Source organism: Salvelinus fontinalis, unplaced genomic scaffold, assembly GCF_029448725.1.
Source record: "Salvelinus fontinalis isolate EN_2023a unplaced genomic scaffold, ASM2944872v1 scaffold_0057, whole genome shotgun sequence".
Taxonomy (NCBI): Eukaryota; Metazoa; Chordata; class Actinopteri; order Salmoniformes; family Salmonidae; genus Salvelinus; species Salvelinus fontinalis.
Window position 1 is genome coordinate 478,765 of NW_026600266.1, and position 26,140 is coordinate 504,904.

The following is a 26,140-nucleotide window of genomic DNA, read 5'->3' on the forward strand; positions in this document are numbered from 1 at the left end:
GTCACCCGCCAATAGTGCAGTACCACACCAGTATATATCTGTATGATGAGAAATGAATGACCATTTGTTAAAGTACTCCCCAAACAGGCCAAGAGCTGTGTCTGACACCCTGTATGGGAAAGTGTCCCCACAACACTGGTCTGTGACAGGTCATTTGGCCTCTGACTGGAGAGAATAGAGAGAGAAGGAGAGAGAGATGTCTTTAATCTTTTGGAACTTTTGTGAGTGTAATGTATACTGTACATGTATTATTGTTTATTTCACTTTTGTTTATCTATTTTACTTGCTTTGGCAATGTAAACATTATGTTTCCCATGCCAATAAAGCCCCTCAAATTGACAAATAAATTGGATTGCGAGAGAGAGAGAATGAAGTTGCTTACCACCCGGGATACAACGGGTTAAAGCCTGACTCCGCAGGCACAACGCACCCCTCCCTATTCTACCTCTCTCTCCCTCTGTCGTTCCATTTTACTGTGTGTGCTCAGGGGGTTTCTTTGCCATCTGCGAGGACCGCGCTCATGTGTTTGTGTGTTCAATCTTATGCACACACAATAAACTTTTCTACCGGACACCAGATAGAATTTCAAAGACACCTGCACCGAAAACAATAATATTCGGAACATTTCTTCCGGACAAAAACCTTGATCTGCTCTGGAGATCCTTTTTATTTTGTGGCTTTTAGTACCCTTTTCAACGATTTATGTTTCATTCGAAACAGGAGCTCGGAAACATGTTGAGGAGAGGAGGTATTTCTTTTGAAAGGTTCCCGAAGTTGGGACGCCAATGAAGCGCGATGCAAGAGGTAAGAAGGAAAGGGGGTTCGGGAAACTGCCCAGTGGTTTGGTAGACGTGATTTTCGGTTTGTTTGAGCGGTTCGTTTGGTCGGTTTAGTATTTAACTGTTAGCACCGATAGCTGAGTCACTGTTGTGCTCTGTGCCTGCCTGGTTGGGCTCGCTGCTCTGTTCTGCACTACTGTTTTGGGAAACCGGGCCCTGCTCTGTCCTATCTGACGCAATGTGCTGCATGATGTGGGTTCATTGCCCCAGTTTATACCTAAACTCCGAGGGCGAAACGGATACCTTGGACAGGGCAATTAATCTAGGATATAGCTACAAGCTTGTTAAAACGGTAGACCCAGGTGCTAGGTTGGGCAGACACTTGTCAACAGTAAGGATAGCAGAACATGAACAAGAAAACTATCCCCGATTGCTTAAATCTGACACACCTTTGATGTTAAGTAATGCAGGCTATTGTAGGCATGTGGCCGATAGCCTACTCATTCGTTACAATGTAACAAACTTCAGCAAGGTCTCTGAAGATTCTTTACGACGTAGCCAATTCTGAAATCAATCCAGAGATGGACTATTGTCAGAAATTATTTGTGGGCCTCTTTCTAAGGTTTTAAACATTCAAATGAAACCACGATTCCACCTGCATTACACAGTCTCACGTAGGTCAACCTGTGTCCAACCCAGGGATTTACAGGTCCCTACACACCAGTGCCGTCTACACTTGCAGGCCTTTGAGCCTACATCAAGAATAGGCCTATAACACGTCTTCATGCTCAGTCATACATAATTTATAACTTGTACTTGTGCTTATGCAGGGTTGGAGTTATGTTTAATCAAGGGCTAGGTCATGGTCTCTCAGTTGTATAAGGGAATCATTATGTCCTCTTAGAGACTACATATAATAAAGGGGAAATCTGCAGTTTCTACATCAGACTAATAAATGAATAATATGTACCCATTGATTATTGAAGAATATAACTTATAAATTCCTCAGGAGCTTAGTTCAACTATGGTACCCCATCAGAACCCTAAATATAAACTGGTTTTACTCCAGTGTTTGCAAACAAAGTAAATGTAAATAAACACTGTGTAGCCTCAAAACATTGTTAAAACTATAATTGTATCATGGATGGTCAGTCCTTGCATCCATAGCTCTGTCTATGAATATGAGATTGGTTACATTTCTCCAGCCCCGTCCCTCAGGTTTTTACTGAAACAGTGACGAGGACTATGCTTTGTTATTGTTTCAACTATGGACTGCCCCTTTCAGTGTCCTCTTATATTTGTGTTGTTTTGATTTGATGAGTTTGTCTTCAGGGTCAGAGTGGAGTGTTGGTTTGTCAGACCAGCCCTGTTTGTGTGTGTGTGTGTGTGTGTGTGTGTGTGTGTGAGAGAGAGCTGCCCAGTGTTTCTTTTTGACCCACTGACTGAATGAGAGAAGGAGATGGTACCGATGGTACCACATGTCAAGGTGGATATGCTGTAAGGTACACAGGAGTGTAGTTCTATCCTCAAGCCTGCATTATGGATGGAGTGAGGAAGGAGAAAGGATATAGAACCCATTCCTAATTTAGATAGAAAACAGAGGACCTAGCCTGAGTGGTGCAGTTAGGACCTAGCCTGAGTGGTGCAGTTAGGACCTAGCCTGAGTGGTGCAGTTAGGACCTAGCCTGAGTGGTGCAGTTAGGACCTAGCCTGAGTGGTGCAGTTAGGACCTAGCCTGAGTGGTGCAGTTAGGACCTAGCCTGAGTGGTGCAGCTAGGACCTAGCCTGAGTGCTGCAGCTAGGACCTAGCCTGAGTGGTGCAGCTAGGACCTAGCCTGAGTGGTGCAGTTAGGACCTGGCCTGAGTGGTGCAGTTAGGACCTAGCCTGAGTGGTGCAGCTAGGACCTAGCCTGAGTGGTGCAGCTAGGACCTAGCCTGAGTGGTGCAGCTAGGACCTAGCCTGAGTGGTGCAGCTAGGACCTAGCCTGAGTGGTGCAGCTAGGACCTAGCCTGAGTGGTGCAGCTAGGACCTAACCTGAGTGCTGCAGCTAGGACCTAGCCTGAGTGGTGCAGTTAGGACCTAGCCTGAGTGGTGCAGCTAGGACCTAGCCTGAGTGGTGCAGCTAGGACCTAGCCTGAGTGGTGCAGCTAGGACCTAGCCTGAGTGGTGCAGCTAGGACCTAGCCTGAGTGGTGCAGCTAGGACCTAGCCTGAGTGGTGCAGCTAGGACCTAGCCTGAGTGGTGCAGCTAGGACCTAGCCTGAGTGGTGCAGCTAGGACCTAGCCTGAGTGGTGCAGTTAGGACCTAGCCTGAGTGGTGCAGTTAGGACCTAGCCTGAGTGGTGCAGTTAGGACCTAGCCTGAGTGCTGCAGCTAGGAACTAGCCTGAGTGGTGCAGCTAGGACCTAGCCTGAGTGGTGCAGCTAGGACCTAGCCTGAGTGGTGCAGCTAGGACCTAGCCTGAGTGGTGCAGCTAGGACCTAGCCTGAGTGGTGCAGATAGGACCTAGCCTGAGTGGTGCAGCTGGGACCAGGCAATAGGAGACAACAGACCTGGGACCAGGCTAAAGAAGGAGACAACATATCTGGGGCCAGGCTATAGAAGGAGACAACAGATCTGGGACCAGGCTAAAGAAGGAGACAACAGATCTGGGGCCAGGCTATAGAAGGAGACAACAGATCTGGGGCCAGGCTACAGAAGGAGAAAACAGATCTGGGACCAGGCTAGGTCCTAGCTTCAGAATCATTTAATAAACTACAGGATAATATTATATATATTTTTCTGTTAAATAGGGGATTGATCACTATGGACCAATGTAATGATCACACACACACACACACACACACACACACACACACACACACACACACACACACACACACACACACACACACACACACACACACACACACACACACACACACACACACACACACACACACACACACACACACACACACACACACCCTCCATCTATTCCCAACTCCACTCTCTCCTGCAGCGCACAGGGCTCTCTAACTTGACCATTTTTATAGCTATTTCCTGTACAGACTCTAACACAGGAATGCCAGGAATACATCAGTGTTGTCCCAGGGCCGGTAGATGGTAGAGGGAGGAAATGAAGCCAAATACAAAACGTAGCTAGGAGCTGAACATTAACCTGCCTGGTGACTGAGGCCTTGTACAGAAAGTCCCCTATCTCCTATAGGCTCTTGTCAAAACCAGCCCTATCCCTTATAGGCCCTTGTCAAAACAACCCCTATCCCCTATAGGCCCTAGTCAAAACAACCCCTGTCCCCTATGGGCCCTTGTCAAAATGACCCCTTTCCCCTATCCCCTTGTCAAAGTGGGGTTGTGTCTGGTCTGGATGTGGAAGGACCACTGGAGATAGTGGTAGTGGGGTTGTGTCTGGTCTGGATGTGGAAGGACCACTGGAGATAGTGGTAGTGGGGTTGTGTCTGGCCTGGATGTGGAAGGACCACTGGAGATAGTGGTAGTGGGGTTGTGTCTGGCCTGGATGTGGAAGGACCACTAGAGATAGTGGTAGTGGGGTTGTGTCTGGCCTGGATGTGGAAGGACCACTGGAGATAGTGGTAGTGGGGTTGTGTCTGGCCTGGATGTGGAAGGACCACTAGAGATAGTGGTAGTGGGGTTGTGTCTGGCCTGGATGTGGAAGGACCACTGGAGATAGTGGTAGTGGGGTTGTGTCTGGTCTGGATGTGGAAGGACCACTGGAGATAGTGGTAGTGGGGTTGTGTCTGGCCTGGATGTGGAAGGACCACTGGAGATAGTGGTAGTGGGGTTGTGTCTGGCCTGGATGTGGAAGGACCACTAGAGATAGTGGTAGTGGGGTTGTGTCTGGCCTGGATGTGGAAGGACCACTGGAGATAGTGGTAGTGGGGTTGTGTCTGGCCTGGATGTGGAAGGACCACTGGATATAGTGGTAGTGGGGTTGTGTCTGGCCTGGATGTGGAAGGACCACTGGAGATAGTGGTAGTGGGGTTGTGTCTGGTCTGGATGTGGAAGGACCACTGGAGATAGTGGTAGTGGGGTTGTGTCTGGTCTGGATGTGGAAGGACCACTGGAGATAGTGGTAGGGGGGTTGTGTCTGGCCTGGATGTGGAAGGACCACTGGAGATAGTGGTAGTGGTCAGCTGACCGTACAGGAAGCATCCATGGCTGTTTTCATCAGCCACCAGTCTATTTCCAACCAGGACTATGACATTGATGTTACTGTGTTACTGTCTCTCTCCTAACACTCGTAACATTAGCAGGCCGGAGGCCAGCGTTCACATGAGAATGTGACTCTGAGTTCCAAGATGAGTTACTTGACATTGTGCTGAATAATTGTTAATGTCAATGTTCCTGTTGTCTTAATTGTGTGATCATTTTGTCATCTATGTATTGGTGAATAGACTTGTTTTATCTAGGTAACATTTTACATGAAGGTGGACTTTATAAATGATTTATAAGGGGGTTTATTGGGGGGTTATTAGGGGTTTATTGGGAGTTTATTAGGGGTTTATTGGGAGTTTATTATGGGTTTATTAGGGGGTTATTAGGGGGTTATGAGGGGTTTATTGGGGGGTTTATTAGGGGCTAATGAGGGGTTTATTGGGGGGTTATTATGGGTTTATTAGGGGGTTTATTAGGGGTTTATTGGGGGTTATTAGGGGGTTATTGGGGGTTTATTAGGGGTTATTAGGGGTTTATTAAGAGGTTTATTAGGGGGTTTATTGGGGGGTTATTAGGAGGTTATTAGGGGTTTATTAAGGGGTTTATTAGGGGTTTATTGGGGGATTATTAGGGGTTTATTATGGGTTTATTAGGGGGTTATTAGGGGGTTATTAGGGGTTTATTAGGGGTTTATTAAGGGGTTTATTAAGGGGTTTATTGGGGGGTTATTAGGAGGTTATTAGGGGTTTATTAGGGGGTTATTGGGGGGTTATTAGGAGGTTATTCAGGGTTTATTAAGGGGTTTATTGGGGGGGGGGGTATTAGGGGGTTTATTAGGGTTTATTATTAGTAAATATATATTATCTATATACCAGTCTTGTCAAAAACCAGGTTTTGCAACGAAGCACTACTTTTCTGTGGGACTTTGGTAATGGGGCCAGATTATTAAATCACATTTTCAATACATTCAAGAGGGCTTCAGCTGGATGGATACATTCAAGAGGGCTTCAGCTGGATGGATACATTCAAGAGGGCTTCAGCTGAATGGATACATTCAAGAGGGCTTCAGCTGGATGGATACATTCAAGAGGGCTTCAGCTGGATGGATACATTCAAGAGGGCTTCAGCTGAATGGATACATTCAAGAGGGCTTCAGCTGGATGGATACATTCAAGAGGGCTTCAGCTGGATGGATACATTCAAGAGGGCTTCAGCTGGATCGATACATTCAAGAGGGCTTCAGCTGGATGGATACATTCAAGAGGGCTTCAGCTGGATGGATACATTCAAGAGGGCTTCAGCTGGATGGATACATTCAAGAGGGCTTCAGCTGGATCGATACATTCAAGAGGGCTTCAGCTGGATGGATACATTCAAGAGGGCTTCAGCTGGATCGATACATTCAAGTGGGCTTCAGCTGGATCGATACATTCAAGAGGGCTTCAGCTGGATGGATACATTCAAGAGGGCTTCAGCTGGATCGATACATTCAAGAGGGCTTCAGCTGGATGGATACATTCAAGAGGGCTTCAGCTGGATGGATACATTCAAGAGGGCTTCAGCTGGATGGATACATTCAAGAGGGCTTCAGCTGGATGGATACATTCAAGAGGGCTTCAGCTGGATGGATACATTCAAGAGGGCTTCAGCTGGATGGATACATTCAAGAGGGCTTCAGCTGGATGGATACATTCAAGAGGGCTTCAGCTGGATGGATACATTCAAGAGGGCTTCAGCTGGATCGATACAAGTCAATCGCACTGCATCTAAAACACACCACATTACATGACCAACAGTATGTGGACACCTGCTCTTCAAACATCTCATTCCAAAATCACGGGCCTTAATATGGAGTTGTTCCCCACTTTGCTGCTATAACAGCCTCAACTCTTCTGGGAAGGCTTTCCACTAGATGATGGAACATTTCTGCGGGGACTTGCTTCCATTCAGCCACAAGAGCATTAGTGGGGTCGGGCACTGATGTTGGGCGATTAATCCTGATCTCAACAAACCATTTCTGCATGGACCTCACTTTGTGTACGCTGAAACAAGAAAGGGCCTTCCTCAAACTGTTGCCACAAAGTTTGAAGCACAGAATCGTCTAGAATGTTATTGTATGCTGTAGCAATAAGATTTCCCTTCATTGGAACTGAAGGGCCCGAACCATGAAAAACAGCCCCAGACCATTATTCCTTCTTACTGTTGGAACTATGCATTAGGGCAGCTAGCGCTCTCCTGGCATCAGCCAAACCCAGATTCATCTGTCGGCCTGCCAGATGGTGAGGAGTGATTCATCACTTCCAGGGAACGTGTTTCCACTGCTCCAGAGTCCAATGGCGGCGAGCTTTACACCACTCCAGCAGACGCTTGGCATTGCGCATGGTGATCTTAAGCCTGTGTGTGGCTGCCCGGCCATGGAAACCCATTTCATGAAGCTCCCGACGAACAGTTCTTGTGTTGACATTGCTTCCAGAGGCAGTTTGGAACTCGGTAGTGAGTGTTGCAAACGAGGACAGACCATTTTTACGCGCTACGTGCTTCAGCACACAGCTTGTGTGACCTACCACTTCACAGCTGATCTGTTGTAGCTCCTAGACGTTTCCACTTCACAATAACAGCACTTATAGTTGACTGGGGCAGCTCTAGCAAGGTAGAAATTTGACAAACTGACTTGTTGGAAAGGTGGTATCCTATGACGGTGTCATAGGATGGCAACTGAAGGGTCACTGAGCTCTTCAGTACGGTGTCATAGGATGGCAACTGAAGGGTCACTGAGCTCTTCAGTATGGGCCGGGCTGTTTGTCTATGGAGATGGTGGTGTGCTCAATTTTATACACCTGTCAGCAACGGGTGTGGATGTTATAGCCGAATCCACAAATTTGAAGGGTCCACATACTTTTGTATATATAGTATACCATTCACTTATTAACCAGCCTTCAATCCTAAAGCCTCTGGAAGTTTCAGACATGGAGACGTACGACCAGGTCAACTTCTGACTGAGTTAGAGGATAGATCCTCAGTCTGCTTGCTCTAAATACTTTGTTTAATAGGTACTGCTGAATTATGAGAGGAAAGTTACTGGCATGATGGTGGTGTTTTGGCTGACTCAGGGCCCTGGCAGCATACTGGTAACATTAAGTAGTTTGTTGTAGTCCAGATCTGGGCTGACTCAGGGCCCTGGCAGCATGCTGGTAACATTAAGTCGTTTGTTGTAGTCCAGATTTGGGCTGACTCAGGGCCCTGGCAGCATGCTGGTAACATTAAGTAGTTTGTTGTAGTCCAGATCTGGGCTGACTCAGGGCCCTGGCAGCATGCTGGTAACATTAAGTAGTTTGTTGTAGTCCAGATCTGGGCTGACTCAGGGCCCTGGCAGCATGCTGGTAACATTAAGTCGTTTGTTGTAGTCCAGATCTGGGCTGACTCAGGGCCCTGGCAGCATGCTGGTAACATTAAGTCGTTTGTTGTAGTCTAGTCCAGACCTGGGCTGTTCTGTTGTTGTACTATTCTATACCTGTTGTTTCTTCTAAAAGACTGGACACAGAAGAGAGTGCATAATTTTTTTACCAGAGTGTATGTAGTTAAAGTCACATCACTTTTCGTGGAGTGCTGCTGGGATGAAACAATCTTGTAATAGGAAAGTAGTCCCGCACAGTGAATTTCTCCAACATGTATGATTATAAATGGACAACGCTTCTATCCTATAAGGATCTTCGTCAGGTCTGGGACAGGTATGTGTGTGCAGACAGGTTGGCCCTAAACTTTCTTATACAGTAGTGCAACAGGTACATTCACAGCCGTTTCCTATTACAGTAGTGCAACAGGTACATTCACAACCGTTTCCTATTACAGTAGTGTAACAGGTTTGTCCGTAGCTGTTTAGTAACTCTCACCTTAGGTGACCAAGCCGCTTTTCTGCTCTGCTGCCATGGTGATGATGGAATCCTGTTAGAAAAACAAGCAGGGGGTGGGCTCCTCCCTGTCTGTTGCGATGACAAAACTTTCAAAGAAGAAATTGCCTATGACTATAGACTAAAAATAATCAGTTAGTGGTTATTTTTACACCCTCAAAATGAAAGCAAAAGCTTTTACGAAGGCTGTAAGCTTTACAAACAAGTGATACTGACAATGGCAGTGTGTAGGATTTAATTATCTCAATATAAGTCCCAAAATGCACCCTATCCCCTTATAGGCTCTGGTCAAAAGTAGTGCGCTATAAAGGGCTGTGTCCTCACGGTTAAGTCCCCCTCCTCAAAACTAATATTTGTATTCCTGTAAAAAAAAAAAAGTCATTTTGTCCTTCATGATTCTGAAATGGCTAACTGGACAGAGAGGGACGGTAGATCGTCTATAGTCATCTCTCTCTGTTTGTGGTCAGGTGCCACCATGTCTCTTTCTCTTTCTCTCTTGTCCCAAAAGGCACCATATTCCCTAGTACACTACTTAGAGCACCACTACTACCCTATGGGTCCTTGTCTAAAGTAGTGCACTATATAGGGAATAGGGTGCCGTTTGGTCCCTGGTCTAATGGGGTGCACTATATAGGGAATAGGGTGCATTAGGGACACAGCCCTGGTCTACTGGTCACTGATATTACAGTGTGCATCTGTATGTCAGTCTAACTGTGATGTTCTCTTCCTGACCAGGAACACACACTCTGGGCGTCACTGAACTCATCTAGAGGACCTCATCTCATCTCCTCCCCCTCCTTAACTCTACTGAGCTCCTCCCCTCCTACCTCCCTCCTCCATCCCAGTTAAAGCCTCCCCCTCCTTAACTCTACTGACCTCCTCCCCTCCTACCTCCCTCCTCCATCCCAGTTAAAGACTCCCCCCTTCTTAACTCTACTGACCTCCCCTTCTACCTCCCTCCTCCATCCCAGTTAAAGACTCCCCCTCCTTAACTCTACTGAGCTCCTCCCCTCCTACCTCCCTCCTCCATCCCAGTTAAAGACTCCCCCTCCTTAACTCTACTGACCTCCTCCCCTCCTACCTCCCTCCTCCATCCCAGTTAAAGACTCCCCCCTCCTTAACTCTACTGACCTCCCCTTCTACCTCCCTCCTCCATCCCAGTTAAAGACTCCCCCTCCTTAACTCTACTGAGCTCCTCCCCTCCTACCTCCCTCCTCCATCCCAGTTAAAGACTTCCCCTCCTTAACTCTACTGACCTCCTCCCCTCCTACCTCCCTCCTCCATCCCAGTTAAAGACTCCCCCCTCCTTAACTCTACCTGTGAGAAGAAAGCTAGTGGGCGGGCCCACTGTATGATTCCATTACCCACTTCTTAACACCTGTGAAACACTGACCAATCACCATGCAGACATCATCTCTCCGTCGCCAGGTGAAGAACATGGTCAACCAATACTCAGAGGCAGAGATCAAGGTTTGTTGTTGTGCTTGCTGTTGATGCTACTAAACATTTGTATGGTTACCTACAGTTGAAGTCTGAAGTTGACATACACCTTAGCCAAATACATTTAAACTCAGTTTTTCACAATTCCTGACATTTAATCCTTGTAAAAATTCCCTATTTTAGGTCAGTTAGGATCACCACTTTATTTTAAGAATGTGAAATGTCAGAATATTAGTAGAGAGTGATTTATTTCAAGTTTTATTTCTTTCATCACATTCCCAGTGGGTCAGAAGTTTACATACACTCAATTAGTATTTGGTAGCATTGCCTTTAAATAGTTAAACCTGGGTCAAACATTTCGGGTAGCCTTCCACAAGCTTCCCACAATAAGTTGGGTGAATTTTGTCCCATTCCTCCTGACAGAGCTGGTGTAACTGAGTCAGGTTTGCAGGCCTCCTTGCTCGCACATGCTTTTTCAGTTTTGCCCACAAATTAGGATTGAGGTCAGGGCTTTGTGATGGCCACTCCAATACCTTGACTTTGTTGTCCTTAAGCCATTTTGCCACAACTTTGGAAGTATGCTTGGGGTCATTGTCCATTTGGAAGACCCATCAAGCTTTAACTTCCTGACTGATGTCTTGAGATGTTGCTTCAATATATCCACATAATTTTCCGTCCTCATGATGCCATCTAGTTTGTGAAGTGCACCAGTCCCTCCTGCAGCAATGCACCCCCACAACATGATCCTGTCACCCCCGTGCTTCACGGTTGGGATGGTGTTCTTCGGCTTGCAAGCCTCCACCTTTCCCCTTTTCCTCCAAACACAAGATGGTCATTATGGCCAAACAGTTCTACTTTTGTTTCACCAGACCAGAGAACATTAATCCAAAAAGTACGATCTTTGTCCCCATGTGCAGTTGTAAACCGTAGTCTGTTTTTTTATGGCAGTTTTGGAGCAGTGGCTTCTTCCTTGCTGAGCGGCCTTTCAGGTTATGTTGATATAGGACTCGTTTTACTGTGAATATAGATACTTTTGTACCTGTTTCCTCCAGCATCTTCACAAGGTTCTTTGCTGTTGTTCTGGAATTGATTTGCACTTTTCGCACCAAGGTACATTCATCTCTAGGAGACAGAACGCGTCTCCTTCCTGAGCGGTATGACAACTGCGTGGTCCCATGTTGTTTATACTTGCGTACTATTGTTTGTACAGATGAACATGGTACCTTCAGGCGTTTGGAAATTGCTCCCAAGGATGAACCAGACTTGTGAAGGTCTACAATCTTTTTTCTGTTGTCTTGGCTGATATCTTTTGATTTTCCCATGATGTCAAGCAAAGAGACACTGAGTTTGAAGGTAGGCCTTGAAATACATCCACAGGTACACCTCCAATTGACTCAAATTATGTCAATTAGCCTATCAGAAGCTTCTAAAGCCATGACATAATTTTCTGGAATTATCCAAGCTGTTTACAGTCAACTTAGTGTATGTAAACTTCTGACCCACTGGAATTGCGATACAGTGAATTATAAGTGAAATAATCTGTAAACAATTGTTGGAAAAAATTACTTGTGTCATGCACAAAGTAGATGTCCTAACCGCCAAAACTATAGTTTATTAACAAGAAATTTGTGGAGTGGTTGAAAAACAAGTTTTAATGACTCCAACAAAAGTGTATGTAAACTTCCGACTTCAACTGTATATCTAGTAAAGCTTCTTTGGGTCTGAGAAAAGAGCCATCATAAATCATTCTTATATATTGAAGTTTATAATTTATCTTGGGCTGGGATTCAAACCGATCGTGCTTTGTTGGTGATTTTAAAGGGAACGTTTCGGTGAGCTCATTCACGGTGAATGCTGCATATCTCGGCTCATTCAGAAATTACTCTTTAAATGGCGCAGAGCTGACAAAATGAGATCGGATTGAATCCCGGGCCTGAATTATATTTTTTCAAAGTAAATATGTATTCGTATTATTATATTAAGGTCCGCGAGGCGACCTCCAACGACCCGTGGGGCCCCCCCTCCTCTCTGATGTCAGAGATCGCTGACCTGACCTTCAACGTGGTGGCGTTCACTGAGGTCATGGGCATGATCTGGAAACGCCTCAACGACAGCGGGAAGAACTGGAGACACGTCTACAAGGTCAACATTCACCTCTTCTGGCTTTGGAAACTAACTGTTTTCTCTATCATATTTACAACTTACAATTGTTAGTATTCCTTCATTCTTTAAATATCCTGTTCCTATGTATTTTGTAACATTTTTTATCATCATATTCTGTTTTTATTGTAAAACGCTTAATGTCTTCTTATCTACTGTTAGATTTGTGTGGTGTCTGTTTGAAATGTGCTGTGTATAAGTGAAGTGGATTATTATTTTGTTGCTAGGCCCTGACTCTACTCGACTACCTGATCAAAACAGGCTCGGAACGTGTGGCGCAGCAGTGCAGGGAGAACGTCTACACCATACAGGTTAGGTTGACGGTTCGAATCCCGAGTCTGTCGGGAGAAAATGTCTGGGAGTGCACTGAGCTGGCTTCTGAATGGGTTCTTTCTCAGCAGGGTGAAACCAAAAAACTATCTGCAAAAAATATATAATAAAGTATACTTCCTCCTCTTTCTCCTCCTCCTCCTCCTCTCTAGACCCTACGGGACTTCCAGTTCACAGACAGGGATGGCAGGGACCAGGGGGTGAATGTTAGGGAGAAGGCCAAGCAGCTGGTGGCCCTGATGAGGGATGAGGAGAGGCTGAAACAGGTATGACATGGTATATGTATTCTGTTGGTTTGGTTTTGTACAGTATGTGTGTCTGCTTCTGTTTGACATCAGACACATTATGCCTGGTCCAGGACTTCTGTTGGACAGGAATGTTGTTTTCCCAGACATATTATGCCTGGTCCAGGACTTCTGTTGGACATGAAGAGTGTTTTCCCAGACACATTATGCCTGGTCCAGGACTTCTGTTGGACATGAAGAGTGTTTTCCCAGACATATTATGCCTGATCCAGGACTTCTGTTGGACATGAAGAGTTTTTTTCCCAGACACATTATGCCTGGTCCAGGACTTCTTCATTGATCTGGCTTTTTCGTCCCGGTCTAGGCGTAATCTGTGTCCAGGAAACCATCCTGGTATTGTCCCCACGGTGATGAATAAATTCCCTACAGTATGTAAATACCTAGCTATCTATTTGTCTAGGAGAGGACCCTGGCCCTGAAGACCAAGGAGAGGATGGCTGGAGCAGCCGCAGGGTCAGGGATGGGCTCTGGTTCTCTACCTCCACCCTACCCAGGCCGCCGTACCAGCCAGCCCAGCATGACTGCTCTCTACGGGGATGACTTCAGCCGGTCCAGGGAGTCCCATTCCTCTTTCAATTGTGAGTAGTACCATGCAACGGGGAATACGCACGCACGCACGCACGCACGCACGCACGCACGCACGCACGCACGCACGCACGCACGCACGCACGCACGCACACACACACACACACACACACACACACACACACACACACACACACACACACACACACACACACACACACACACACACACACACACACACACACACACACACACACACACAAAATCGCGTTATTGGAAACGAAGGCTGTTCTGAGGTCGGGCCAGGTTGTGGCTAGATAAGTTTGAGTCGGGTCAGGGAAAATTTCTTTTCATTTCAGCTAACCCTAATCCTTTTCCTAACCTTAACCTAATTCTCCTAAAGCTTACTTCACGGTCTACGGAGTTGCAATGTCGTTTTTCGTCACAAAAGGGGCGGCTCCTTGTAAATACGCTCAGGCATTCGACATATTTTTTTTAACTTCCTTAAAATTGAGACACGCCATATCATTCCTTCCGCAGCCATGGGGCAGTGTTGTCGCTTGGCTCCTAGATCTGATCTATACAGTATAGAGGCTATTCATCAAAGTAGCTTATTTTGCATTGATAAACAAATATAATCTCAGCAACTGTTCAAACAGTAAACCAAACAACAAGAATCCACCCTAAAAGGTATTTTGTTTAGAAGTAGTAACTAGTGATTACAGGGTATGGTGAAATGGTACATCCAGCTGTAGCCAACTAACTAGGCAAGTGTTTTTTCCTTTGTGACCAAAACATGACGTTCTATTCTTAACTGATATGTGTCCAGACTTTTGACTGGTACTGTATATTTAAGCAATAAGGCCTGAGGAGCTGTGTTATATGGCCAATATCGTATTCTTATGCACGACACAACGTGGAGTTACTGGATACAGCCCTTAGTCGTGGTATATTGGCCATATATCACAAAACCCAGAGGTGCCTTATTGCTATTATAAACTGGTTACCAACGTGATTAGAGCATTAAAAATAAATGTTTTGTCATACCTGTGGATACGGTATGATATACCACGCCTTTCAGCCAATCAGCATTCAGGGCTCGAACCACCCAGTTTTTATATATATATAAAAGCATGTGTGGGAACTCCTTCAACACTGTTGAAAAAACATTCCAGGTGAAGATGGTTGAGAGAAGGCCAAGAATGTGAAAAGCTGTCATCAAGGAAAAGGGTGGCTACTTTGAATAATATATATTTAAAATATATTTTGATTTGTTTAACACTGTTTTGGTTACTACAAGATTCCATATGTGTTATTTCATAGTTTTAATGTCTTCACTGTTATTCTACCATGTAGAAAATAGTCAAAATATAGAAAAACCCTTGAATGAATAGGTGTGTCCAAACTTTTGACTGGTACTCTATATAAATGGTGTGTATGGACAGTATATGAATAGAAAAGGTGTGTACAGCAGTAGTTATATAGGATGAGCCTTGACTAGAATACAGTATATGAAGTGGGTAAAACAGTATGTAAACATGATTAAAGTGGCCAGTGTTCAATGACTATGTACATAGGACAGCAGTCTCTAAGGTGCAGGGTAGAGTACCAGGTGGTAGCCGGATAGTGACAGTATATTACAGTTTGATTGATAGCGGGGATACATTTTAAAAGGCCAAACATGTTCCCACAGCCTGAAGCATTGACGAGGCAGTGGAACACATAATGGAGCCAGAATGTAATGAAAGCATAAAGGCCAGAATGCCTGAAACATTGATAAGATGAGCCATTCTGTTCCTCAGTGAGAATCCATGTTGAGAGATGTGGTCTGGCTCTGCTCAGGTCTGCACTGACAGCTAGTCAGTAAGTTGGCTAATGAAACACTCCATGTTAGTATGATCAGACAGGAAACAACCAGCGGTGGATAAAGTACCCAACTGTCATATTGGAGTAAAAGTAAAGATACCTTTTTAATAGAAAATGACTCATGTAAAAGTGAAAATCACCCAGTAAAATACTACTTGAGTAAAAGTATTTGGTTTTTAAATATACTTAAGTATCAAAAGTAAATGTAATTGCTAAAATATACCTAAGTATCAAAAGTAAAGGTATGAATCATTTCAAATTCCTTATATTAAATAAACCAGACAGCACCATTTTTACATTTTTTATTTATTATAATATATATATATATATTTTTTTAATGTACAAATAGCAAGGGGCACACTCCAACTTTCAGATATATTTTTACAAAGCATTTGTGTTTAGTGAGTCCGCCAGACCAGAGGTAGTAGGGATGACAAGGGATGTTCTCTTGATAAGTGTGAGAATTGGACCATTTTATATATTTTTTTTACTAGGCAAGTCAGTTAAGAACAAATTCTTATTTTCAATGACAGTCTAGGAACAGTGGGTTAACGACAGATTTTTACCTTGTCAGCTCGAGGATTTGATCTTGCAACCTTTCGGTTACTAGTCCAACGCTCTCACCACTAGGCTATCTGTCCTGCTAAGTATTCAAAATGTAACGAGTACATTTGTGTGTCAGGGAAAATGTATGGAGTAAAAAGTACATTATTTTCTTTAGGAATGTAGTGGAGTAAAAGTTGTAAAAAAAATATAAACAGAAAAGTAAAGTACAGATACCCCCAAAAGCTACTTAAGTAGTACTTTACACCACAGGAAACAACCTAGTGTGTGTATAGCCATTGCTTTATTGGCATGAAAAACAATTTGTAGATATTACCAAAGCAGTATAGTGGTACAGCGTTTCAGTAAATACAATGCTATGATGATAATGAAATCCTGTTAATTTCAGTGGTAATAATAGTACTGCATATAGTCATGGATACAGGTACAACACTACTGCTGTTGTATTGTGGAATCTTCGGTCAATACATTTAATTAAATAAAAATATGATTATAAAAAAGAAATAATGGCTAATAAATAAACAACAACATGGACATGGAGGATGGTTACACTATGTATTACTAGTAAACAACAACACGGAGGATGGTTACACTATGTATTACTAGTAAACAACAACACGGAGGATGGTTACACTATGTATTACTAGTAAACAACAACATGGATGGTTACACTATGTATTACTAGTAAACAACAACACGGAGGATGGTTACACTATGTATTACTAGTAAACAACAACACGGAGGATGGTCACACTATGTATTACTAGTAAACAACAACACGGAGGATGGTTACACTGTGTATTACTAGTAAACAACAACATGGATGGTTACACTATGTATTACTAGTAAACAACAACACGGAGGATGGTTACACTATGTATTACTAGTAAACAACAACATGGATGGTTACACTATGTATTACTAGTAAACAACAACATGGATGGTTACACTATGTATTACTAGTAAACAACAACACGGAGGATGGTTACACTATGTATTACTAGTAAACAAAAACACGGAGGATGGTTACACTATGTATTACTAGTAAACAACAACATGGATGATGGTTACACTATGTATTACTAGTAAACAAAAACACGGAGGATGGTTACACTATGTATTACTAGTAAACAACAACATGGAGGATAGTTACACTATGTATTACTGGTAAACAACAACATGGATGGTTACACTATGTATTACTAGTAAACAACAACACGGAGGATGGTTACACTATGTATTACTAGTAAACAACAACACGGAGGATGGTTACACTATGTATTACTAGTAAACAACAACACGGAGGATGGTTACACTATGTATTACTAGTAAACAACAACACGGAGGATGGTCACACTATGTATTACTAGTAAACAACAACATAGGGGATGGTTACACTATGTATTACTAGTAAACAACAACATGGATGGTTACACTATGTATTACTAGTAAACAACAACATAGGGGATAGTTACACTATGTATTACTAGTAAACAACAACACGGAGGATGGTCACACTATGTATTACTAGTAAACAACAACACGGAGGATGGTTACACTGTGTATTACTAGTAAACAACAACATGGATGGTTACACTATGTATTACTAGTAAACAACAACATGGATGGTTACACTATGTATTACTAGTAAACAACAACACGGAGGATGGTTACACTATGTATTACTAGTAAACAACAACATGGATGGTTACACTATGTATTACTAGTAAACAACAACACGGAGGATGGTCACACTACCATCCTCCGTGTTGTTGTTTACTAGTAATACTAGTAAACAACAACATGGATGGTTACACTATGTATTACTAGTAAACAACAACATGGATGGTTACACTATGTATTACTAGTAAACAACAACACGGAGGATGGTTACACTGTGTATTACTAGTAAACAACAACACGGAGGATGGTTACACTATGTATTACTAGTAAACAACAACACGGAGGATGGTTACACTATGAATTACTAGTAAACAACAACACGGAGGATGGTCACACTATGTATTACTAGTAAACAACAACACGGAGGATGGTTACACTGTGTATTACTAGTAAACAACAACACGGAGGATGGTTACACTATGTATTACTAGTAAACAACAACACGGAGGATGGTTACACTATGTATTACTAGTAAACAACAACACGGAGGATGGTTACACTGTGTATTACTAGTAAACAACAACACGGAGGATGGTTACACTATGTATTACTAGTAAACAACAACACGGAGGATGGTTACACTATGTATTACTAGTAAACAACAACACGGAGGATGGTCACACTATGTATTACTAGTAAACAACAACACGGAGGATGGTTACACTGTGTATTACTAGTAAACAACAACACGGAGGATGGTTACACTATGTATTACTAGTAAACAACAACACGGAGGATGGTTACACTATGTATTACTAGTAAACAACAACATGGATGGTCACACTATGAATTACTAGTAAACAACAACATGGATGGTTACACTATGAATTACTAGTAAACAACAACATGGATGGTTACACTATGTATTACTAGTAAACAACAACACGGAGGATGGTTACACTATGTATTACTAGTAAACAACAACATGGATGGTTACACTATGTATTACTAGTAAACAACAACACGGAGGATGGTTACACTATGTATTACTAGTAAACAACAACATGGATGGTTACACTATGTATTACTAGTAAACAACAACACGGAGGATGGTTACACTATGAATTACTAGTAAACAACAACATGGATGGTTACACTATGTATTACTGGTAAACAACAACATGGATGGTTACACTATGTATTACTAGTAAACAACAACACGGAGGATGGTTACACTATGTATTACTAGTAAACAACAACATGGATGGTTACACTATGTATTACTAGTAAACAACAATACGGAGGATGGTCACACTGTGTATTACTAGTAAACAACAACATGGATGGTTACACTATGTATTACTAGTAAACAAAAACACGGAGGATGGTTACACTATGTATTACTGGTAAACAACAACATAGGGGATGGTTACACTATGTATTACTAGTAAACAACAACATAGGGGATAGTTACACTATGTATTACTAGTAAACAACAACACGGAGGATGGTTACACTGTGTATTACTAGTAAACAACAACACGGAGGATGGTTACACTGTGTATTACTAGTAAACAACAACACGGAGGATGGTTACACTATGTATTACTAGTAAACAACAACACGGAGGATGGTTACACTATGTATTACTAGTAAACAAAAACACGGAGGATGGTTACACTATGTATTACTAGTAAACAACAACATGGAGGATGGTTACACTATGTATTACTAGTAAACAACAACATGGAGGATGGTTACACTGTGTATTACTAGTAAACAACAACATGGATGGTTACACTATGTATTACTAGTAAACAACAACACGGAGGATGGTTACACTATGTATTACTAGTAAACAACAACATGGATGGTTACACTATGTATTACTAGTAAACAACAACATAGGGGATGGTTACACTATGTATTACTAGTAAACAACAACATAGGGGATAGTTACACTATGTATTACTAGTAAACAACAATACGGAGGATGGTTACACTATGTATTACTAGTAAACAACAACACGGAGGATGGTCACACTATGTATTACTAGTAAACAACAACATGGATGGTTACACTATGTATTACTAGTAAACAACAACACGGAGGATGGTTACACTATGTATTACTAGTAAACAACAACATGGATGGTTACACTATGTATTACTAGTAAACAACAACACGGAGGATGGTTACACTATGTATTACTAGTAAACAAAAACACGGAGGATGGTTACACTATGTATTACTAGTAAACAACAACATGGAGGATAGTTACACTATGTATTACTGGTAAACAACAATACGGAGGATGGTTACACTATGTATTACTGGTAAACAACAACACGGAGGATGGTTACACTATGTATTACTAGTAAACAACAACATGGATGGTTACACTATGTATTACTAGTAAACAACAACATAGGGGATAGTTACACTATGTATTACTGGTAAACAACAACACGGAGGATGGTTACACTATGTATTACTGGTAAACAACAACATGGATGGTTACACTATGTATTACTAGTAAACAACAACATAGGGGATGGTTACACTATGTATTACTAGTAAACAACAACATAGGGGATAGTTACACTATGTATTACTAGTAAACAACAACACGGAGGATGGTTACACTATGTATTACTAGTAAACAACAACACGGAGGATGGTTACACTGTGTATTACTTATATATAACGTAAATACTTCAGGGAATTAATGGTCATGGGATGTCCCTCAGTCTCAGGCAGTCATATACATATCAGGCAGTCATATACATATCAGACAGTCATATACAGGCAGTCATATACATATCAGACAGTCATATACATATCAGGCAGTCATATCCATATCAGACAGTCATATACATATCAGACAGTCATATACATATCAGACAGTCATATACATATCAGGCAGTCATATACATATCAGGCAGTCATATACATATCAGGCAGTCATATACATATCAGACAGTCATATACATATCAGACAGTCATATACATATCAGACAGTCATATACATATCAGGCAGTCAAATACATAGCAGGCAGTCATATACATATCAGACAGTCATATCCATATCAGGCAGTCATATCCATATCAGGCAGTCATATCCATATCAGGCAGTCATATACATATCAGACAGTCATATCCATATCAGGCAGTCATATCTATATCAGGCAGTCATATCCATATCAGGCAGTCATGTCCAAATCAGGCAGTCATATCCATATCAGGCAGTCATGTCCAAATCAGGCAGTCAAATACATATCAGACAGTCATATACATATCAGGCAGTCATATACATATCAGGCAGTCATATACATATCATGTCATATTTGCATTTTTTTCCCCATCCAGATTGATTCCCAGCTTTATGTTATTAGTAAATGCACAGAAGTTGGACATTGATTGAGATATTGTCTTGAATTTTTTAAATCTTTTTTGGGGAGTATTTCTCCCAGTAGAGGAAACATCGGTGTCTCTACCTCCCCTGTCGTGCAGTGACCACTAACCTCTTCCTTCTGACTCAAGGGGATTTGGACTGGAATGTTTTGGCTCTTCGTGTTCTTATCTTGTGACCATGACATACAGTAGATTATTCTAGAACACAGACGGCATATGACATATACACTCAGTAAGAACACACTGTTCTTATCTTATCAACGAGTCAGTCAGTGTGTCTGTGTGTCTATGTCATCAGAAAGGGACTAAAAGGTCAGTTACTAGGCTCTCCAGAGATACAGACAGAGCGTTCCGTCAGCAGTATCTGGATTCATTGTAGAGATGGCTGGTTGTGTACACAGAAATAGAGTCAATAGAACAGACCTTCCCATTCATGTCAATGATGGCATAATAGATTGTGTTTCTATAGTTGTATACCCATGGTCATTGTCCCTCACAGGCCCTATTCAAGTAGGAGTTATTGTCCTGTTGGTCCATGTGACAGGCAGCTGGACATAAGGACCTGGACAAGTCTCAATGAATAACTTTGCCCCAAATGGTACCCTGTTCCCTAAGGGCCCTGGTCAAAAGTAGTGCACTATATAGGGAATAGGGCCCTGGTCAAAAGTAGTGCACTATATAGGGAATAGGGCTCTGGTCAAAAGTAGTGCACTATATAGGGAATAGGGCTCTGGTCTAAAGTAGTGCACTATATAGGGAATAGGGCTCTGGTCAAAAGTAGTGCACTATATAGGGAATAGGGCCCTGGTCAAAAGTAGTGCACTATATAGGGAATAGGGCCCTGGTCAAAAGTAGTGCACTATATAGGAAATAGGGCCCTGGTCAAAAGTAGTGCACTATATAGGGAATAGGGTGCCATTGGCCATAGGGCTCTGGTCAAAAGTAGTGCACTATATGGTGCCATTTGGGAAACATTCCATATCTCTGTCTATTGTATCATCCTGGTTATTCCCCATTCCTACATAAAGTGTTTGTTAGTTTTGGTTATGCTGTGTGTGTGTGTGTGTGTGTGTGTGTGTGTGTGTGTGTGTGTGTGTGTGTGTGTGTGTGTGTGTGTGTGTGTGTGTGTGTGATTGTGTGATTGTGTGTGTGTGTGTGTGTGTGTCTGAGAGAGACGCTCTCTATAGCTGCATTCCTAACATTCTCCTGTTCTCTTTCACTCCAGCTGAACAGCAAACACAAAGCATGGAACACACTCTCTCTACCCTTTTCCCCCTGTCTCATCATGGCTCTCTGTATACGTTTAGCTAGCTGGGACTGGGCATCATGTATTATACATGGCTGTACTGTGGTAGTCACGTTTAGCTAGCTGGGACTGGGCACCATGTATTATACATGGCTGTGGTAGTCACGTTTAGTTAGCTGGGACTGGGCATCATGTATTATACATGGCTGTGGTAGTCACGTTTAGCTAGCTGGGACTGGGCATCATGTATTATACATGGCTGTACTGTGGTAGTCACGTTTAGCTAGCTGGGACTGGGCATCATGTATTATACATGGCTGTGGTAGTCACGTTTAGCTAGCTGGGACTGGGCATCATGTATTATACATGGCTGTGCTGTGGTAGTCACGTTTAGCTAGTTGGGACTGGGCATCATGTATTACACATGGCTGTACTGTGGTAGTCACGTTTAGCTAGCTGGGACTGGGCATCCTGTATTATACATGGCTGTGGTAGTCACGTTTAGCTAGCTGGGACTGGGCATCATGTATTATACATGGCTGTACTGTGGTAGTCACGTTTAGCTAGCTGGGACTGGGCATCATGTATTATACATGGCTGTACTGTGGTAGTCACGTTTAGCTAGCTGGGACTGGGCATCATGTATTATACATGGCTGTGGTAGTCACGTTTAGCTAGCTGGGACTGGGCATCATGTATTATACATGGCTGTGCTGTGGTAGTCACGTTTAGCTAGCTGGGACTGGGCATCATGTATTATACATGGCTGTACTGTGGTATTCACGTTTAGCTAGCTGGGACTGGGCATCATGTATTATACATGGCTGTAGTAGTCACGTTTAGCTAGCTGGGACTGGGCATCATGTATTATACATGGCTGTACTGTGGTAGTCACGTTTAGCTAGCTAGGACTGGGCATCATGTATTATACATGGCTGTGGTAGTCACGTTTAGCTAGCTGGGACTGGGCATCATGTATTATACATGGCTGTACTGTGGTAGTCACGTTTAGCTAGCTGGGACTGGGCATCATGTATTATACATGGCTGTGGTAGTCACGTTTAGCTAGCTGGGACTGGGCATCATGTATTATACATGGCTGTGGTAGTCACGTTTAGCTAGCTGGGACTGGGCATCATGTATTATACATGGCTGTACTGTGGTAGTCACGTTTAGCTAGCTGGGACTGGGCATCATGTATTATACATGGCTGTGGTAGTCACGTTTAGCTAGCTGGGACTGGGCATCATGTATTATACATGGCTGTACTGTGGTAGTCACGTTTAGCTAGCTGGGACTGGGCATCATGTATTATACATGGCTGTGGTAGTCATGTTTAGCTAGCTGGGACTGGGCATCATGTATTATACATGGCTGTACTGTGGTAGTCACGTTTAGCTAGCTGGGACTGGGCATCATGTATTATACATGGCTGTGGTAGTCACGTTTAGCTAGCTGGGACTGGGCATCATGTATTATACATGGCTGTGGTAGTCACGTTTAGTTAGCTGGGACTGGGCATCATGTATTATACATGGCTGTACTGTGGTAGTCACGTTTAGCTAGCTGGGACTGGGCATCATGTATTATACATGGCTGTGGTAGTCACGTTTAGCTAGCTGGGACTGGGCATCATGTATTATACATGGCTGTGGTAGTCACGTTTAGCTAGCTGGGACTGGGCATCATGTATTATACATGCCTGTACTGTGGTAGTCACGTTTAGCTAGCTGGGACTGGGCATCATGTATTATACATGGCTGTGGTAGTCACGTTTAGCTAGTTGGGACTGGGCATCATGTATTATACATGGCTGTACTGTGGTAGTCACGTTTAGCTAGCTGGGACTGGGCATCATGTATTATACATGGCTGTGGTAGTCACGTTTAGCTAGCTGGGACTGGGCATCATGTATTATACATGGCTGTACTGTGGTAGTCACGTTTAGCTAGCTGGGACTGGGCATCATGTATTATACATGGCTGTGGTAGTCACGTTTAGTTAACTGGGACTGGGCATCATGTATTATACATGGCTGTGGTAGTCACGTTTAGCTAGCTGGGACTGGGCATCATGTATTATACATGGTTGTGGTAGTCACGTTTAGCTAGCTGGGACTGAGCATCATGTATTATACATGGCTGTGGTAGTCACGTTTAGCTAGCTGGGACTGGGCATCATGTATTATACATGGCTGTACTGTGGTAGTCACGTTTAGCTAGCTGGGACTGGGCATCATGTATTATACATGGCTGTGGTAGTCACGTTTAGCTAGCTGGGACTGGGCATCATGTATTATACATGGCTGTGGTAGTCACGTTTAGCTAGTTGGGACTGGGCATCATGTATTATACATGGCTGTGGTAGTCACGTTTAGCTAGCTGGGACTGGGCATCATGTATTATACATGGCTGTGGTAGTCACGTTTAGCTAGCTGGGACTGGGCATCATGTATTATACATGGCTGTGGTAGCCACGTTTAGCTAGCTGGGACTGGGCATCATGTATTATACATGGCTGTGGTAGCCACGTTTAGCTAGCTGGGACTGGGCATCATGTATTATACATGGCTGTGGTAGTCACGTTTACCTAGCTGGGACTGGGCATCATGTATTATACATGGCTGTACTGTGGTAGTCACGTTTAGCTAGCTGGGACTGGGCATCATGTATTATACATGGCTGTACTGTGGTAGTCACGTTTAGCTAGCTGGGACTGGGCATCATGTATTATACATGGCTGTACTGTGGTAGTCATGTTTAGCTAGCTGGGACTGGGCATCATGTATTATACATGGCTGTACTGTGGTATTCACGTTTAGCTAGCTGGGACTGGGCATCATGTATTATACATGTCTGTGGTAGTCACGTTTAGCTAGCTGGGACTGGGCATCATGTATTATACATGTCTGTACTGTGGTAGTCATGTTTAGCTAGCTGGGACTGGGCATCATGTATTATACATGGCTGTACTGTGGTAGTCATGTTTAGCTAGCTGGGACTGGGCATCATGTATTATACATGGCTGTGGTAGCCACGTTTAGCTAGCTGGGACTGGGCATCATGTATTATACATGGCTGTGCTGTGGTAGTCACGTTTAGCTAGCTGGGACTGGGCATCATGTATTATACATGGCTGTGGTAGTCACGTTTAGCTAGCTGGGACTGGGCATCATGTATTATACATGGCTGTACTGTGGTATTCACGTTTAGCTAGCTGGGACTGGGCATCATGTATTATACATGGCTGTGGTAGTCACGTTTAGCTAGCTGGGACTGGGCATCATGTATTATACATGGCTGTGGTAGTCACGTTTAGCTAGCTGGGACTGGGCATCATGTATTATACATGGCTGTGGTAGTCACGTTTAGCTAGCTGGGACTGGGCATCATGTATTATACATGGCTGTACTGTGGTAGTCACGTTTAGTTAGCTGGGACTGGGCATCATGTATTATACATGGCTGTACTGTGGTATTCACGTTTAGCTAGCTGGGACTGGGCATCATGTATTATACATGGCTGTGGTAGTCATGTTTAGCTAGCTGGGACTGGGCATCATGTATTATACATGGCTGTACTGTGGTAGTCACGTTTAGCTAGCTGGGACTGGGCATCATGTATTATACATGGCTGTGGTAGTCACGTTTAGCTAGCTGGGACTGGGCATCATGTATTATACATGGCTGTGGTAGTCACGTTTAGTTAGCTGGGACTGGGCATCATGTATTATACATGGCTGTGGTAGTCACGTTTAGTTAGCTAGGACTGGGCATCATGTATTATACATGGCTGTGGTAGTCC

General features: G+C 43.3%; 1 protein-coding gene across 2 annotated transcripts in view; it reads left to right on the forward strand.

Annotated features, from left to right (window-relative positions):
• The first annotated feature begins 405 nt into the window (after window positions 1–405).
• LOC129842632 (epsin-3-like) overlaps window positions 406–26,140 on the forward strand; it is a 73,460-nt gene continuing 47,725 nt past the window's right edge. Inside the window, exons 1-6 of one of the 2 annotated variants that reach the window (XM_055911255.1) lie at window positions 406–804; window positions 9,599–10,333; window positions 12,287–12,445; window positions 12,691–12,774; window positions 12,946–13,059; window positions 13,499–13,676. In XM_055911255.1, the coding sequence (XP_055767230.1) occupies window positions 10,265–10,333; window positions 12,287–12,445; window positions 12,691–12,774; window positions 12,946–13,059; window positions 13,499–13,676 (604 nt within the window). In that variant the 5' untranslated portion in view covers window positions 406–804; window positions 9,599–10,264. The remainder of the gene's footprint in view (window positions 805–9,598; window positions 10,334–12,286; window positions 12,446–12,690; window positions 12,775–12,945; window positions 13,060–13,498; window positions 13,677–26,140) is intronic. The other variant, XM_055911254.1, reaches the window with a different exon arrangement.